Here is a 17,973-nt window from a genome sequence, read left to right on the forward strand (position 1 = left end):
GAGGGGGAATAAGGGAGCTAGAGAGGGAAATACTGCCCTGACCTTTCGCCTATATTTTTTCCAGCTGGTAGTGGAAACTGTGGGAATCCACGAATGCAGGAAAAAGCTCTATAGCCTTAGGCAGAAAATGGAAAACCGGAGCCTCTCTTCTCTGTGAGCAAGCTGGTGTGGCTGTGCTGCTATTCATTGCAGCATATTGCTAACACCTTAAAAAGCATCTGAAGCACGTCATAGCGACTGACAAAGTGTTTTACAAGGACGTACACAGGAGCGAGCCAGTGACATGTACTGATTAGTTTGAGAACACAGACATTACACAAACACAAGCACAGATAGCTCTTCCTGAATGTTTGTGTTCACTGTGTTACTGGGGTTGAGATATCATCATCACTGCAGGGTGAATGAGTCTGTGTCTTCAAGAGTTGCCAAGCACCTGGTAACCATATAGGCCGATACCTTATCAACCTGACGTTAGAAAGCTCGTGCTGAACTCATTGTCTGTGACCAGGCAGCAATTACATACCAAATGTCTAAAGCAGAAAAAACTAGTTCTCAAAGAATGTGTGTGAAACATGAGAGGTGTGGCACATTTGTTTGTTTGCATTTGAGACATCCAGTCAAAGATGCTTCAAAATATAAGACAGCATTTCCAGCTAAATCAACTATGGAGAAATTTCAAGATCATGCTCTTGTCATTGTGTAAAAGCTTCTTAACTTAAAAACATAAGCATAGGCCTTTAATAACACGTTTATTATAATCTATTCTTAAGAAATACACCAACAGATTTACAATTAAAAACTCTCACACTCAGCTGCCGGTATGCCTGTTCGCCAGCTTTTTAGTGCAAATATCTAGTCAGCGATCACATAGCAGCAGCTCAGTGCATATCTACATTTTGGTCTAGAAGAGCTCCTGAAGTTCAAACTAAGCATCAGAAATTGAAAGCAAGTGTCAGTGTCAGCTATCTCTGGAGTTTTACAGAGAATGGCCCAAAAAAGGGAAAATATCCAGTGAGCAGCAGTTCTCTGGGTGAAAATACCTTATTGATGTTAGAGGTCAGAGGAGAATGGCGAGACTGCTTTGAGCTAGTAACTCAAATAATAACCACATATTTATCTAAGGTAAGCAGAAAAGCAGCTGCACAAAACAGCAAACCTTGAATCAGATATAGCAGCAGACTGCGTGGCCTCACCTACGTTGGCTGGTCTGAGTCTCGATTTCTGCTGTGGAAAATCAGACACTAGTCTGTTGGATTTGTTGTAAACAACATGAAAGCTTGAATCTGTCCTGTTTTTTATCAACGGTTTGGGCTGCTGCTGGTAGTTTAATTGTGTGGGGATATTTTCTTGGCACACTTTAGTTCCCTTAGCACCAGTGAAGCCTTGTTTAAATGCCATAGCCTACCTGACTATTCTTGCTAACCAGGCCTAACACTTTATGACTACAGCATACCCATCATTTTGTTAACACACCATGTCACAAAGCTCAGATGAACTCAAAGTAGTCTTTTGAACATGGCAATGAGTTTGATGTATTCAGGTGGTCTGCACAGTCGCAGAACCTCAGTCAAATGTACTGGTGTACTGTATTTATTCTTATTGTATCCTAATTTTTGCCTCATAACTTTTGCACTGTCCACTTCCTGCTGTGACAAAACAAATTTCCCACGTGTGGGACTAATAAAGGTTATCTTATCTTATCTTATCTTATCTTATCTTAAATAGACGACCTTTGGGATGTGGTGGAACCGAAGATTGATCTTGGATGTACAGCTGACAAATCTGCAGCATGGTATCATTTTAATATGGACTGTGTGGAACCTTTAGCACCTTGTTGGATCAGTGCCATGAACTATTAAAGCAGCACAGGGGGGGAAAGGAGCTCCAATCCAGTACTAGCAAGTTGCATCTGATAAGGTGTGAATACATACAGTTATCCACTTATTTAAAGAGGACCAGCTGCTACTGAATAATTCCCAAATTTATTGCATCCATGTTATAAAATTTAAATAAGTCATTATGTGTTTGGCTGAGTTTCAGCTAGAAGAACAGAAGTATGTTTCACCCTGAATGGTGACTGCGAAGCATGCAGGTACACACCCATGGAGACATAAACATGCGTGTTGCGAACAAGAACCATTTCTATTAATCATTATACAATATGTATTTTATAAAAAACACAACACCTAAAGAAACACACATGTATAAAACACACACAGTAATGGCAACAGTCACAATGTGCTAACACAAAGAGCAGTGGATAATCTCATTGCTTTACAAACTGCTGGGTACAAAAGTGACCACAAGGGGTATTTCAAACATCTAAAAATCCCATTGGTTACACAAAAGCTGCATTCAAAATAGCAAATATGATTGGCCGATATAGGCTGAAAAGCAAAAGTCGTCCCCACCAGTGGAATGAAAAAAAAAAAAAAAGGTGAAGGGGAAGAGAATGAGGTTTATTTACTATTGAAATGTAAAGTAAAACCACCAGCATCACCTGACAAGAAAAAATTAACATGATGTAAACTGCGGCTATTAAATTATTTGAATATTTGAGGTTTTAGTAAATAAGTCACCCTCAGGGAAAAACATGCAAATGAGATTGCTGTTGTCAGTGTTGTCCAGCATCCAGCATATGAGTAGAAGTAAAAACTACACCGGAAATGATACTGTTTCATATTTTAAATATCTTGTTTATAGGATTTCACCTCATATCACATTTGGGCCCCTAATATGTTAAAAATTAACTGCAAAGGCCTCACTAAAACTGGATCACACAAAGTTATTGCAAACATGTTGTGTCTGTGGTTCAAATTCCATTCAGATGGTGACATAACCGGTTTGTTGCATCAGATTCCTCTTTCTCATTCTCTTGATAGTTTAAATACTTTCATTTCTACATCCTACTTTTTCCTAGTCCTATATTAAAGACGTGTGAAAACAGACCCAGAGTCAGTTTACCTCCCCCCAGCCAAGCTTTCAAAAACCACGGATGCTGTTCGTGGAAGCTGATTAGAGTTCAGATTCCCAGTGAAGCCACCCTTTCCATCTGGGTGCAGGTTTACGGCTCATCTTGCCCAGCCCCCACCCTGTCACCAAGTAGACCGGCTTGCATCGGGTGTAATATTCTGATTGGCCGCTTTCTTTGGCGTGGGCGGGGTGATAGGCGTGGCTCTGAGTGATCTCACAATCAGCTGTTTTGTACGCTCTACATTCTGATCCGAGGATCAGCTGGAGGCAGCGATAAACAGGAAAATCTGCAGCGTAAAAACTAGAGGAAAGGAGGGGAAAGCTGCAGATGTTATGATCTGAAAACGTCCGTGTAAACATTTTTACACGAAGCCCTTCTTCTAAGAAGAAAGCCTTTTATTTTTATATAATGGTGTTCTAACTACCTCACATAAAGGCTATCTAAAGCTATGCTTTAAGAGTTGTCGTTTCTACTGTGTGTGAGATCTCGTTTACAACTTGAATAACACTGCAAGGGCAGGTAAGCTATTTCATTTTCTGTATTTTTTATCTCTATTTCTTTTTCCAGATTAAACGCTCGGTGTGTTTTGTGTCTAACTGTGCTTATAAAGAGGCATCAGACTAACCTACATCTTTGCAATTGAACCTGCTGCTTTCCTTTTAAGGTTATTCATAAAAAAAAATACCCATTACATATCAGCTGTCGTGAATCATAGAGATTCTTATTATTGAATTGCATCCCTTTGTCTTGGCCTGCCTTTGAGTGTGTGTTTTTTCTTATACTATGAAATGACCTGTTAATAGGACATGAATAGATGGGGAAGCAGTATGTTATAGGCCCAAATAAACAGCCTTAGTTGGGTCGATTCGACGTCCTGCATCTGCAGAAATGACACCAGCCTGCATATAGATTAATCCTATAGGACGCCAGCAGTCGTTGTTTTGCAAACTGCACCAAATGCTGGTGTGGAGTCGATGGCGGATGTTGATGTATTTGTTGCAGGTCGACCTTTTTAGGTTTTGATTTCCACTAAAAATACACCAGGCCTAACCTGAGCTGCTCTGTCAAATAACCGACTCGCTGTGTATTCAGGAGCCTCTTTTCTCCTGTCTTTCGTGCAGTGTTGCTGAGCCACAACTGTCATTGCTTTGACCCCTCAGCTGTAGCCAGAGCTTATACGGATAATTCATGTTTAACCTGGATACCCTGCGCAGAAAGTCGCGTCTTCTCTGGGCTCGTCGATGCTCTGGCATCGAGGTCGATGTTTTATTTTACATGAAGAGCCTATTCTTTGTGTTGGAAACGTAAACACCGCTGCATATTTTTTTCATAAGCGTTTCAAGTCCAGACGACAGCCGTCGACAACAGCAGCCGCTCTCACACGGATGGTTTTTCGGTACCGTGTTGCAAAATGCAGATCAAACACGAAAACCATGTCGACTGCAAACACGCGATCAGAAAATCTTGATATTTTTCCCCTGTTTGTTATTCTGACCGATTTTCTTTTTTCCTCCGGTCGCAAAATAGGCTGGAGCCTCTCCGTCAGTGTCAGTGGCGTGACGTCAGACGCAGCTTGTTTTTACTTCTCGGGAGCCCCGCCCACTCCTCTTATGAAATAAATAAAATAAAAAACCTCAATCAATAGAGCTGCCTATACATCCGGAACATATTAAATATATACTGTTGTGTTACTGCCACATTTTAACAAATCCACAAAACTTCTTGTTCAACATGTAAGAAGGCTTTCTTCTGCATTATTCATGCCTATATATATATATATATATATATATATATATATATATATATATATATATATATATATATATATATATATATATATATATATATATATATATATATATATATATATATATTGTTCCTTTTGACCTGTAAGGTCTCCTTATTATCTAACAGCATCAGTGATCATATAAACTATAAATGGGCTACAGTTACCCTAGAGGGCCAAATGTCACCTGCTGTCCCTGGCCAGATAAGGTATCCTAAAATAGAAAAAACAAAATGTGTTATGAAAATATTATTTACCTCACAAGAAATATTCAATCAGCTCTATTTCCTACTGTACTGTACATATGCTCAGCTACAAGCAGTGATAATAAAGAAAAAGAAAGGGAAAATGTAATGAGTGAGAGTCACTTTTATTGCTTTTAACTTTCAGATAACGCATATCTTTCTGCTTTTTTACAAAACAGTCAGCATCATGAATCTTTGTCATTGTGTTAATGGGTGGATTTGACAAGGTTTCCACAAAACATACATCATCTGGTCATTAGCTATCATTGTTTCTTTGGGCTCTTTTGGCAGTGTCAGTACCTATAAGGCCAATCAGTAGCTCTCAGTTGGCAAGCTAACAAAATGGTCAGGGAAGTGCTTCTTACGAGTCCATGTTGGGTGTTTATTGTGCGGATCTCCTCTCCACCTTATGCAAAGCAGCACTGAGGCCTGAAAAACATTGTTTATCAGAATTTACTTGTCATAGTCCCATGACTTAATGCTTTATTAGTCAAGGAATGCATTAATCTTTGTGCTGAGGTATGCACTGCACCGCATCAGCTGAAAGACAGTTCCTCAAAAACATTTCATAGTCATTGTTTAGTGACTGAATGTTTTTTTTCTCACAAGATCTAAAAAACAGGTCATGCAACCCAGATCTTTTTTTAATTAAGAGATAAGAGATAAGAAAGATAAGTCTTTATTGTCATTGCACAGTCATACCTAGTACAATAGTACAACAACATTGGAAACTGTCCTGCATCGGCACTATGCACAACAAAACACAACACAAATAAGACAACACAACACAAGACAATAACTTAACTGAATAAATTTAAAAGAGAATGAGTGTATGACAGTAACTTAATTATATATATAACAAGTTAAATAGCTTTCATCATTTAAAGAAAAGGCTTATAAGGTTTAGCTTTTTTTCTTTTTGCACCAGTTACTGCTTCACTTGATTTATCTCATATCTTATCGTATCACTTCAAGCACCTGACATCAGCAATCCCACAAGCATGCTCTGTATGACTGCAATTAGGATGTGTCTTCCCTTTTTTGCTCCGTTATCATGGTGATTCTCCAAATAAGGACAGAAACCCATCATGCATCCATGCATATCTGCTCCCATGACTCTTTGCTCTATAAATCCTTGTCTTTCACCTTATCTTTACTAACCTTCTCATTTATTTAGTGAGAAAGTTCAGCTTCATACACTTTACATTATAGTCAATGAGATTTCTGGGGCAAATGAGACTGTGGTTGAATGTGATGATTACTTAAATAGGTTATGGCCTGATATCGAACCTCTCCTTTAGTAAATAAACACTAACCTTGAATTCACAAACAAAAATAACTGTGTCAGACAGTTGCAGAGCGTGTTGAACTCTGTGATCTCTTGGGTCTCTTTGCCCTATATACTCAGTTTAAATAAAACTCAACCTTCGAACATGCAGAGCGTTGTCACATAAGCTAAACTTCAGGTTAACATTACACCAGTGTGTTCACGTGTAGTTCACATCCTCGTCCTTTGGCCTCAGCACCTGCTGTCACAATGTTTCTGGTTTTCTTTGCATCTTTCACATGTGTGCACACACATTACTTGGTTTTGTAAGAGTGTGGCTCTTTGTAAATATACCTTTTTTAGTTTTGCCTACCTTTTTCTAGAGGTGGATACCAACACTGGACAGATACTTTGTTTCACTATGTTGCCTTCTTAATTGTGTTAAATAATGAATTATTTCAAAATTAATAATTTCTAAATACACGAAAAGCTGAAAGGTGTGTTTTGTTTTATTAGCTAATAATTAATCACAACCACAATAAATTACAATGAAAAGTCTTCATTCAAATTTGCACAGAAATGCAAATGAATGTTGATTCAACTCACAAACCATGACACACTGCTCTCCCCTACATAAGCTGCCTTTATAGGTTAAAAGTATCAGTATTGATACTGATATCAGTAATACTGGCCCTATATTTACTTGGTATTAGATGAATACCAAAATCTTCTTCTTCTTCTTCTGTGCTCTGCCCATCTGTCTAGAAACTGAGAGTTGATTGGTTTTCTTGACCTAATAGGGGAGGGCAGTGTAGTTATTACACACTGGCTTGCTGATTAACTCATTAACTCCTGTTTCTTATGTAACTTCGCAGTACCTTCACAGTCCACTAGGGGGGCCCGACCCACATTTTGGAAATCACTGCACGAGATTGCTTGTAGTAACAAACCTGTAATTATTATTCGATCGTTCTCAGCTCTAAAAAATATTTCAGCATCTTTCAAGTATTTGTCCTTTTGTTTAGTTTCATCTACTATTACTGCAGTAACTGTTAAAAAAAAACGCATTCATTAACACATTTACCTGGACAGGCAGGCAAAATTAGCAACTATCTTGGAAATATGAGGAGATGTTTAGCTGCTAAGGCCAAATATTCCCTCAGGGGTGCATGGCAACCAAAAACACAGCAGCCAGAAGTAAGATGCCAAATGAATGACAGGCACAGTGTTGATGTGCAGCCCCCAAGTGGTCAAAACATTTTTTTTCAGTTTTCTGTGACCTTTCAGAAGTGTTAAGATATAAAGTGTTTAAAGTGAGTGGTGTTGAAGTTTGTTTGTTTTTTCAAAAAAGCTCTGTTGTTTTATAAACTCATTATAAGATTCCCACCTCTTCTAATTAACACGTTAATGTTCAAAATAATAATAGTAATTTTTTTAAAAAGAGCAACACTTTTAATGCCACTAAGGTTTGAGTTCACGCTAAAAACAATGACTGCATTGCATTTTTAAATAATCCTGACCTCTTTTGTTTCTTACTCTCTTTATCTAATGTATGTTTCATCTTTTCATTGCAACTAATTATCCCCTTTTTCCTCTCTCCCTCTCCCTCAGGCCTTTGCTCCAAACCAAGTGAAACCTTATATTTGCACTACAGAAGCCTGTCCACACCTGTTTGTCAAAACAAGGTCCAGCAAGAGGCTTCAAGTTGGGGAAAAAAATAATCAAAGAACAGCGTAAAATAGCAACCGACAAGAAATTCAAAAAGGCAGCTACAGCTTTTTCTTTGTGCACCACAACAAAAGCACCAGAGTCGTCAACACTTGACAATGTTTCAGCGTCTTAGCAACCTGCTGTTTGGGGAGGTGGAAGAGGTGGTAGCTGAGCTGAAGGGACCCAACCCATGTGTGACTGAGGCCGACGAGGAGGGATGGATGATTGTCAATCTGCCTGGTGAGTCAGAGAGAGCATTGTGCTGGGCTTGTGTTGAAGGGATGGTTATTTTAAAAGCTACATCAAAAGTGAGGAAATAGTCAAATTATGCTTTGTGTGCTGCTGTGCATGTTTATGATACTGACTAATATATGAAGTGTAGTGATAACAACAGTGGGATGATGAGATGGGGTGAAGTATTATGATAAGGGCGTGGCTCAGCTACACTGCCGCTCATCCATATGGCTGCCATGCCAAAGGTTGTGTTGTCCGTCAAATGGCGGAAACACATAGCTACCTGTGAACATGCATCTCCTTCCACTTTGTTTATGATCTTGATCATGACAAAGACTATTTTAAAGTATGAGAATGTGCTTTAATGCCTGCTCAGAAGAAGCCAAGCAAACAACATAACATAAAAGTACCTCTCAGCAGAGTCAAGGCAGAAATTATGTCAATGACATAATCACAGCTTTAGAGGGTCAACACAACTAATGATGTGACTCTTTTATGTTTCCTTACCCCTCCTCCCCCCTCTTCCTTTCCTCCAATTTTTTTAAATACCCTTACATTCCTCACACTGGTATGTGTGTGCGTGCGTATGTGATCCCTTCTTTGACCTGCATGGCTTTTTGAAAAATCTGCCACATTTGCATAACTTGTGCAACATCTTCCCCCACCCTGACCCCCCTCTCATCTGAACCATCTCATCGCTGCCATGTGCTCAGAAGAGTCTGACTGCATGATGCAGGTTGATGATGAGTCAGGAATCCCACTGATCGCACAATCATTCCCAGAGAATAACTTGTCAAATCGTCAAGACGCACGTACAAGGACTGAATGCCCGGCCCCTGTCCCCCACCCCCCTCACAAGCGTCGTAGGACACATAAAGGCCGGCCACAAGGTGCAGTAGCATTAGTAGACCCTGTGTCCTGTCCCAGCCCCAGCCCATCAGACATGGGTGCTACTACACCCGTAACCCTGCCAAGACGGGTCAGACTGTCCACGCCCTCCTCCACGCCGTCAATGTCCCCAGGCTCTGGGAGTGAGTGTGGGGGCAGTGGGTGTAGCAGTAGGGCAGGCTCAGAGAGAGGCTGCATGGATGAGAGCTGGTTTGTCACCCCTCCCCCCTGTTTCACTGCAGAGGGAGCCACTGCAGAGGCCAGCCCGATGGAAGACTTGCTCATAGAGCACCCCAGCATGTCTGTGTACGTCTCCCCGAGCAACCTGTCCATGGTGTCCAACAGCAACCTGTCTGCAGTGGCAGAGGAAAGCATGGTTAGCCTGGGGGGCAGCGTGAGGTGAGAGCGATTGGCTAAAAATATACCTGCCCTTTATCCACTTTTTTCCCCAGCATCAGCATAACTATGTTATCTTTTCTCTCTTTTCCATCAGAGCGGCTGAACCAGCTTCGGTCCCCGCCACTCACGGCACTATGCCCACCAGGGTGAGCCGTGGAGCAGCTGCCCAGGCCGGTGCTCTGGCCAAGGTCACCCAAGTGGCCAGGGTCCAGCGTAGCAAAGCCCGAGTGGAACGCCGCCATCTGGGGCGCAACCGCATCCAACGCCAAAACCGCACCAGGGAGCAGATCCCTCGCCACGCAGCCCACAGCAGAAACACCTTCCTTCACCAGCCCAGCAAGCGTAACTTCTGCCACTAAACTCCCCAGTGCACATGGGGCATTGTTTACTCTGAGGGCATTAGTAGTCACACATGAATAAACGCAGTCAACCACAGCATTTTTAATTTCCGTTGCACTTAAGATAACAGTAGTGTTTTGTTGTTTAGACATAATCTGACTTCACCTGGTAGCTCAATTCCCATTCTGGTGTTATGAAACCGAACCCTCTGAGTAGATATTGTTGACCTTTTTACTACTTATTGTCCGACGCAGTATCCAAACCACAAAAAAAGTCTTTAAAATCTTAAAAGAAGCTATTCGTAGTAATAATAATGCTTGAAAAGCACGAAAAACTTGATTTCTATAAAGTTTCTGTCCAATCTTGCCTCCCCAAGTTCATTCCTCCGCAGTGCATTTTATTTTAGAGAGATTAATTCAGCTAATACACCTCCGTTAAATGTATTTAATTATTTTGGAGACAATAAATTCAAATTGAAGTTTATTTTTCTCTGGCTGGAATAACAGTTTTCTGACTTTTCCAGTGGAAACAATGCAAGACAGATTTTGTCTTTATAACACCAAAAACAAGTCATCATGTCTTCAAAGCTTTATGTTAAAGAGATAAAAGAATTCAATCAAAATATGATTTTTTTTTAATAGTTCAGAAGAGGTGGAAGGATATACCGTGTGTGACGAAGGGGAGAGGAAATTCACTAGACATTTGTTTCTCTCCAATTTGGTGCGCTAATGAGCAAAGTACACGACAAAGCCCAGGAAACATGAAGCAACCGATTTCATCAGAGGAAACCAAATGTTGTGAGATTTTCTCTCTTCTTACTTTGTGAAGGATAACAGCAAGTTGATGATGGCGAGAGCAAAACAGATTAAAGAGTAAAGCAAAAAGACATGATGAATTGGAACATAACTGAATGAAGACTGAGGTGGTTTAACGAGAAAGGTTCACAGGAAAGTGTAACGTAACCCTCTGAGCAGCCTGAGTCCTTAAAATGTAACATCACATTTTATTGGAGAGCTTTTAGAGTACAGCTGCTGCTTTTGCATATTCAAATAGTTGTCGTTGGCACTTCTATAGTCATTAAAGGTGAGGATTATAAATGCAGTGGAAATAGCCAAGGCTAGCCTTTGGGTTACAGGGTATGGCAGGTCATAGTAAGTGCAGAGCGGTATCGGTGGTAACTCATTATTTTGTTTTGTCATGTGTTTTTCTGCTTACTTTGTCTCGTAAACAGTAATTTTATTGGACTGTTTCTGTTTGCATGATTCCATCCGGAGAGAAAATCTAAACTGTTCCCTGCCAGATAAACAGAAAGTAGACATTTGGGCTTTTTAAAGTCAACACATTATAATCGTTTCTCCCCCCGCAGATCATAAAACAGCACGATTATCATTATTTGTGTCCTCTGTAAACTAAAGCAATGTGCCCAGCACACACATCAGTCATTCTTTTACACAGTGTGTGCTGTGATCTTATGTTATCCATGTGAACACCAACACAGAGAGCATTTTTACGTCTGTCCCTTTTATGGATAAAAGCACTGTCTTCACGGGACTTTTTTTTTTTTTTTTTTTTTTTCAAAGCCTAACACAAGCATCTTCACCCCAGATTCAACACTTTCAACAAATATCATCTTCCTCATGGACGCGCAGCGCATTGCTGATATCTCCTTCATGGTTCTCATATTTCATATTAGCACATGCAGCTCTAACAGTGTCCACTTAAAAATCTAGCTTACTGATATGTATTCAACAACAATAGTAAACAATGGTGCTGAAGTGTATACTGATGTTTGTAAATTATTTGAGAAATGGATGTACGTTTGCACTGTCATACATTTTGTGAGTCAAAAAGTTTTAGCGGTGTGCCGTGTGCTTGTTTTGTTTTGTTTTTTCCTTTTGTGATCATTTTTTTTTCTTCTTTTCATTTTGACCCGGACTGTGTGTGAGGTGTCCCGATCCGTTGAATCCTACGAAAAAGACACAAATATCTGTCATCTTTTTCTTCTTGTAAATATTACAGAACAATTTATAATGCTTTGCTAGATGTCATAGCCTCTCAGAACTCGTGTCCAACGGGACTGATGAGAATCCAGTCTCTGCCGCATCTCTGTGCTCGCTTTTTAAACCAGGAGGGCCACAAGTGGTGTCATTGCTCCATTTTCAGTGTCACCTTGTTGAGATGCACCATTTAAAAAAGAAAAAAAAGATATAGGCTCAGAGTTGACGTGCCATAGGCAAACACTGCCCTCCAGAGGGCCCACTCGACACAGCACCAGCTGCTGTGTAAATGCTGTTGAGGGTCCAGTCTTATGACCGTACTGAAGTGTTAAAAGGACAGACTGAGATACATCGAGAAAATAGATGTCCTGTGTGGTTCTTGAGTCACATGCTAAACCTTTTTTTCTGTCAATAATCCTACAAATTACTTAATTTTATTAAATTACAAATGTTTCTGCTTTAAGGGTGGCTATAATGTATCCTGTCAGTCTCTCAAGTGCAGCGGGTGTATCTGAGGTGATGAGCCTGCACACATACACATCAAGATATCTCTGTTTAGGCTTTCACACTCTCTCCAAGGGGCTTTTACTATTCTCACTGTGCCTCAGAGGAAGCATCTTGTTTGAGGGGAAAACAGTAAAAACAGGTTAATGATGAGAGATCACAGGTGGATTATGGGTGCATGCCAAATCGCCGCAGATACCTCTGATGCTGCAAATTTCATTTACTTTTATTTTCTGTCCTTTATCAGCAATGAAATGTAAAAAGGAAACATGTTTAGGTATGTTGTGTGTGATTATTGCAATGTGTGGTTTTAGGAGGCAAGGTCATTCAAAACTTGCAGGGGAGGGAGTGGGCACCCACTGTGTTGAGCCTATAGCAGATGTGGGATGTGGATAGTGACAAAATGAGGCAGTAGACATATAGTTTATATATTTAAAAAAAAAAAGAAATGTACTATAAAAATACAATAGAACATGCTTGTATTTTCCCATATAGTTATTAGAAGAGTTGTTCGACAATATAATCTTTTAAATGAAAGCGTTGAATGTCTGGGGAGTTTCACATGTTTTACGTCGTGCCCTAATATGACGGCAGCTTCAAAACACTTGGGGTTTCCCCCCCATGTTACATCTCAGTTAGTACACCCTCCCTCCCCTCCATGAAAATGAAAGATATAGACATATAAAATTTGATGTATCTGATATCTATGGTGATTGTGCCTTTCACTATTTCTGCATGGTTTTTGTGATGTACTGATTTTTTTTTTTCCACACCCAAAGCGGACAGTTGTCCACTGACAGGCAAGACCTATGCAAAAATCAACGGATGGGTTGTCCAACATCCATTCAGAAAACACAGGTACCCGCCAAAAATACCCCCCACGACAATAACAACAATAAATGCTCAGGTTAACACCTGAATCTCGTGTCATTATTTTCATGTGGGACCGCAAAAAGAGGTGTTGGAATGCAGTCTTATATAGGAAAGCTTAAAAAGGCCGTAGTACTTATTATTATAACACTCAGTGTTATTATTTTATAGCCTAACATTTAGAATAATGCATAAGCACCTGGTTGAAAGCGCAATAATTGTGAATATTAAACTATATATGGTAAATGGCCTGCATTTGTATAGCGCTTTTACTCAGTCCCTAAGGACCCCCAAAGCGCTTTACACTACATTCAGTCATTCACCCATTCACACACACATTCACACACTGGCAATGGCAAGCTACATTGTAGCAGCTGCCCTGGGGCGCACTGACACACTGACAGAGGCGAGGCTGCCGGACACTGGCCCTCTGACCACCACCAGTAGGTAAACATGGGGTTAATATCTTGCCCAGTGCCATATTTGGCATGCAGCCAGGAGGCAGCCTTCTGATTAGTGGCTGACCTGCTCTGACACCTGAGCTACAGCCACCCGCTATATGGCTTATGACTTGGCATTATAAATATCCAAATTGGTTGGATTATAAAATTTTATAGCTGAAGTATTTAACCAAATAATTGTACAGTGTAGGGTTAAGGTGACCAGATGTCCCTCTTTAGCATGTTTATTCCTTGTCCCCCTGTCCCACATCTGGAGACAATGTCCCACATTTTGACTTGTTCTACACTCCTTCTAAAGTCTTTCTTTTACCAGACGTGTGTGAAGGGAAGACTTTTTATGATATTCAAAACACAGAGGGTCAGTTTGTTTAATGCCTGTTTAATGATTTTGTCTTTTTTTCCCTTAAGTATATTTTTCTGTTTCATGCAGTGGCAGTGACACTCAAAAAGGTATGCTAATCTAGTGATAAATATGAACTGAAAGTAAGAACGTGTTAGCATAGAGAAGAGCAGCTGAAATAACACTTAATATATAAAGTGGAATTTATAAAGATTGTCGTATGAGAGCATGGACACATTGTATTTGTTTGGAGAGAGAGCAGGGGATATATTTGGCATGTGCTTGCTGTTAACAATATAAAACCATACACATTTTATCAAATTTCTATTTGCAAGCTAGACGTGAAAATTTCATTGGTGGCATTGATGATGTTTTCCTCTCTGCCCACCAAAAACACAGTGTTTGTTTTGCATTAGTTTGCTGAGACCTGGCTACCAAGTAGCAAGTACCTTTAAGTACACCTATTTGAATATAGGCAGTTCTTTAAGTGTCTTAACTGCTGATGAAAGTAGGGTTTTTTTTGTAGGCAGATGTAACTGTTTGCAAAAAGGGAACAAGCAAATAGACAGGTGTGGTTAAAGAGAGTACTGTCTGTGGACTGAAACTGGGTGGAGTCCTGTTATGCTTAGCTTTGAGTACATTAGTCCAAGCTGAGCAGGAAACTTAAAAGGCTGACGAGGATTTAAAAAATAAAATAAAATAATTATGTCACACAGCAGGGTTTTTCATTGTTTTAAACAAACCAAAATACTTTTTATTATTTGGATTTCTCAAAGCTGCCACTAGTTTTTTTTTTTTTTTTTTTTAATGAATAGGACAGGGGGAATGAATGAGAGAAAGAGGGGGAGAGAAAGAAAGAAAACCAAAGGGGAGAAGAGACGGTGAGAAGGGGGGGGAAGAGAGAGAAAAAAAAAAAAGAACTCCTGGGTCACCTGTATGGAGAAAAAAAAACAAACAAACAAAAAAAACAAACAGAGGAGACAGCAAACAACAAAGAGCAACATAATAATAGAGAAAACAAAGCACCATCACAATAAACTAGCTAGTCATAGATATCAATATTTACTAAATAATAAACGATATTGTGCAGCACGCAAGATAGACAGCGCACAGTGTGCTTTGAGGCAGCAGCCAAGAAAGCTTTAGTCCGCGTCTGTGAATACCCATGTGTGCATACCTGTGTGGATCAGCATGCTTGCATTCCAAAGGTTTCTCCATGTAATGATCTGCTAGGGAGTGTGGGGGGGCCACAGCCCCGTCCTCCAGGGTGTGAAGCGGGTATGGAGGAGATCAAAACTCCAGACATCCAGAGGCCCCCAGAACACAAGAGACCATGGAAGACCAACAGAGGGGCAGCCGCGCCACTGTTCCAGTAAGAGCTGAGGAGAGTCCCAGATGAGGGCTCGCCCAGCAGCCGCGGAGCAGAAGTCAGGGGGAGTTGCAGTGACGCGCCCGTGAGCTCCGCCGGCCCCCAGCTGTGCCTGAGTGACCGAGCCCCAGGCCGAGAGGCCGGGGGCACCCCACCTCCAAAGGGGCCCGAGCGAGCCCCAGGCCCCAGGCCCCGACAAGCGGCCGCCAAGGAGTGAGCCGGTGTGTACCCGGAAAAAAAAAAAAAAAAAAAAAAAATGACAAAGGATGAACTGAAGCTCTGCCATCACGTAATGTCGCATACTGCTGTTTCTGATGTCATTTAAAAAAAAAAAAAAAAAAAAAAAAAAAAAAAAAGCTGCCACTAGTGTTTGTCCTGATCCAGCACAGACTGCTGCTGTCTGGTAAAAATGCAAACTAATGTGCAAAATACAAATGAACAAAAGAATCTAAATGAAGCTTAATTTGGATAGCGCCTCACGTACCTTAAAATGTTCTTGTTTCAAAACCTAACCCAATGACCCTGAATGTTCTAACAAGGACAGCGCCTGCAATGTTTTAACCTCTGAGGGGTTTGCTGCCAGTCAACATAGGGCCCATTACTCCCCCCTAGCGGCCAGGAGTACTTCCGGTTTCTTTCTCGCGGTCATTCACTGTTTATGATATGTATGGAGCGCATTTCTCTTAATGTGTGTGCCTTACTCATACATCTGTTGACTTTACAGTTCTCCGCTATTACTCAGCTCTATGATATGGCAAGTTAGAGCCTGCCCCCCAAAGCTTCCTCCAAATATTTTTAATCATTAACAACAAAAGAGGATCCAAGTTAGAATGTAGAGACATAAAGGTCACCATGATAACATTTGCAAACACTTCTTTGTTTACTTTTTCCTGTTTAAATCGTGCTAACAAGACTCTTATCAAGTTAGTTACTACTTCTCCACAGTCCAGCCCTTTAGTTGGTGCAAGAAGTTTTCAGGAACTTTAAAAATGTCTTTGAGTGCAAGAAAGTAAGATTAATCACTACAGAGGATGTATTCATTAGACACTGGGGACTGACAGTTAAAAAAGTCAAACTAATGGTTTTTGAAGTATAGGGAAACAAAAAAATGCAAAGCTCAGGGTTCACATAATGCAAATAAAACACGACATTATGCTTCGATATAGAGAACAGAAATTAAACTATGTGGTGATTTTTAATATATCATTCCTCCATTCACAGAGAATATACAGTGATTCTTGAATTTGCAAAGCATGCCCCAAGCATCTTAATCTGAACGTTAGAAGATGTACTGTATGAGATTAGATCATATATACAATACGTCAACACTTCACAGTTCAGATACATATCTCAGCAGGAAGCTGCATGAACCAGATCTTCAGACTAGAAACTACAAGGCTGAATGAGACAAGTGAACACAGATAAAATGTAACTCGAGAAAGGGGACTTCAGTTAGTGGAAAATTAGGTCAGGATGACTTTAAATGTATGTGTTTGCTGGGCACAGAGAATGTGCACTGATTGTACATGCATATGGATTCTCTGTTGTGAAGCCTGAAGCTAGGGGCGTGATGGTATAATGAGTGCTTTGCATTTGACACTGTTTTTTTCTTCTTTTTTTTAAATATCAGGTTTCAAGGCAACACTTTATAAGCAATGGTAGTCCCAGAGTAGCAGCTACACAAAATCCCATTTCATTTGTGGTCATGGGATTCATTTATCATCAGGAAATGACGCAAAAACACACAGACTTACACCACAGACTAAGAGGAATAAACTGAAGTAGCGACCTGACCTCCATAATCTCCTGGCGTGCAGCTTACATGCTTGGTGAATATAATTTATTTGGTTTTGTTTGTTTTCCTCTGCACCTTGTTTCTGAAATCTGTCAGATTTTTCAAGGTAAGTTCTTTACCCCTTTGCCTCTACCACTATTGGATTTGGTATATTCCTACTGATCTACCACAGTAAAACTTTGGTTCTTCAATCAGTCAACCAAAACTTTATTTCAAACATATAAGTAACAAATGTTCATACATATAAAATAATAACTGAAAGCATCATATTCACATGAAAAAGAAAATGTTGACCATTTCCAGTTCAAAAGAAGCAGGAGGAAGCAAATCCTTTTTAATTCATACCCCTGTCTAGCTCATCTTCTATACTGGTTTCAGTTAATAACAGTACCACTTTTAATATGCCCATTTAACACACTGATTCATGCTATGTTGATACATAGATCTTTACACATTGATCTATAACTATTTAACTACACCTATGCAAAAGTATTGCTTTTTAAAATAAATCATTATATGTAAATATCAATTTTGTAATGCACAGTACAAAAGTATAAACATATAACACATACCTCATCCATAAACTGCGTTATAAATGTTTTTTTTTACACAATTTCAACACTGATTCATATCCTTAGTGTCCTTGTTTTAACATATGTATTAAATATGGATTATTTTAGCCCTTAATTGGACTACTTTTCTTTTAATCAGGCTTATTGTTGTTGTTTTTAATATGAAGCATAAGATCCCCCCCCCCCCCCCCCCCCCCCAATCACAGTCAATCTAGCCCCAGAC

At 40.0% G+C, this 17,973-nt stretch overlaps 1 protein-coding gene and 1 long non-coding RNA gene across 5 annotated transcripts; one reads left to right on the plus strand and one right to left on the minus strand.

The window, feature by feature from the left end:
• The first annotated feature begins 3,204 nt into the window (after window positions 1-3,204).
• On the plus strand, window positions 3,205-13,263 carry tp53inp2b (tumor protein p53 inducible nuclear protein 2b). Of its 4 annotated transcripts, XM_076877976.1 has the most exons (5): window positions 3,205-3,493; window positions 7,884-8,222; window positions 8,930-9,106; window positions 9,347-9,503; window positions 9,598-13,263. In XM_076877976.1, the coding sequence occupies exons 2-5, from the start codon at window positions 8,099-8,101 to the stop codon at window positions 9,860-9,862; spliced, it is 723 nt and encodes a 240-aa protein (XP_076734091.1). In that variant the 5' UTR covers window positions 3,205-3,493; window positions 7,884-8,098; the 3' UTR covers window positions 9,863-13,263. The 4 variants fall into 4 exon arrangements, with proteins under 4 accessions (XP_076734091.1, XP_004546017.1, XP_023010650.1 ...); XM_004545960.5 differs by having other exon boundaries at window positions 8,930-9,503; XM_023154882.3 differs by having other exon boundaries at window positions 8,933-9,503.
• LOC143414183 (uncharacterized) lies at window positions 5,114-15,721 on the minus strand. The gene is made up of 2 exons (XR_013094703.1): window positions 15,192-15,721; window positions 5,114-5,434 (listed from the first exon to the last, which is right to left on the minus strand). It is a non-coding gene; the product is annotated as an uncharacterized LOC143414183 (long non-coding RNA).
• Between the last annotated feature and the right edge of the window lie 2,252 nt (window positions 15,722-17,973).

The sequence above is a fragment of the Maylandia zebra genome, linkage group LG20 (genome assembly GCF_041146795.1).
Source record: "Maylandia zebra isolate NMK-2024a linkage group LG20, Mzebra_GT3a, whole genome shotgun sequence".
NCBI classification, from domain to species: domain Eukaryota; kingdom Metazoa; phylum Chordata; class Actinopteri; order Cichliformes; family Cichlidae; genus Maylandia; species Maylandia zebra.

What these genes read in the sequence shown, in the direction of transcription:
- tp53inp2b (XM_004545960.5), top strand. Translation starts at nt 8,099, where the DNA reads ATGTTTCAGCGTCTTAGCAACCTGCTGTTTGGGGAGGTGGAAGAGGTG. An exon ending in GATGATTGTCAATCTGCCTG is followed by an intron (nt 8,223 to 8,929) that starts GTGAGTCAGAGA and finishes CCATGTGCTCAG; the next exon opens with AAGAGTCTGACTGCATGATG. An exon ending in AGCCTGGGGGGCAGCGTGAG is followed by an intron (nt 9,504 to 9,597) that starts GTGAGAGCGATT and finishes CTTTTCCATCAG; the next exon opens with AGCGGCTGAACCAGCTTCGG.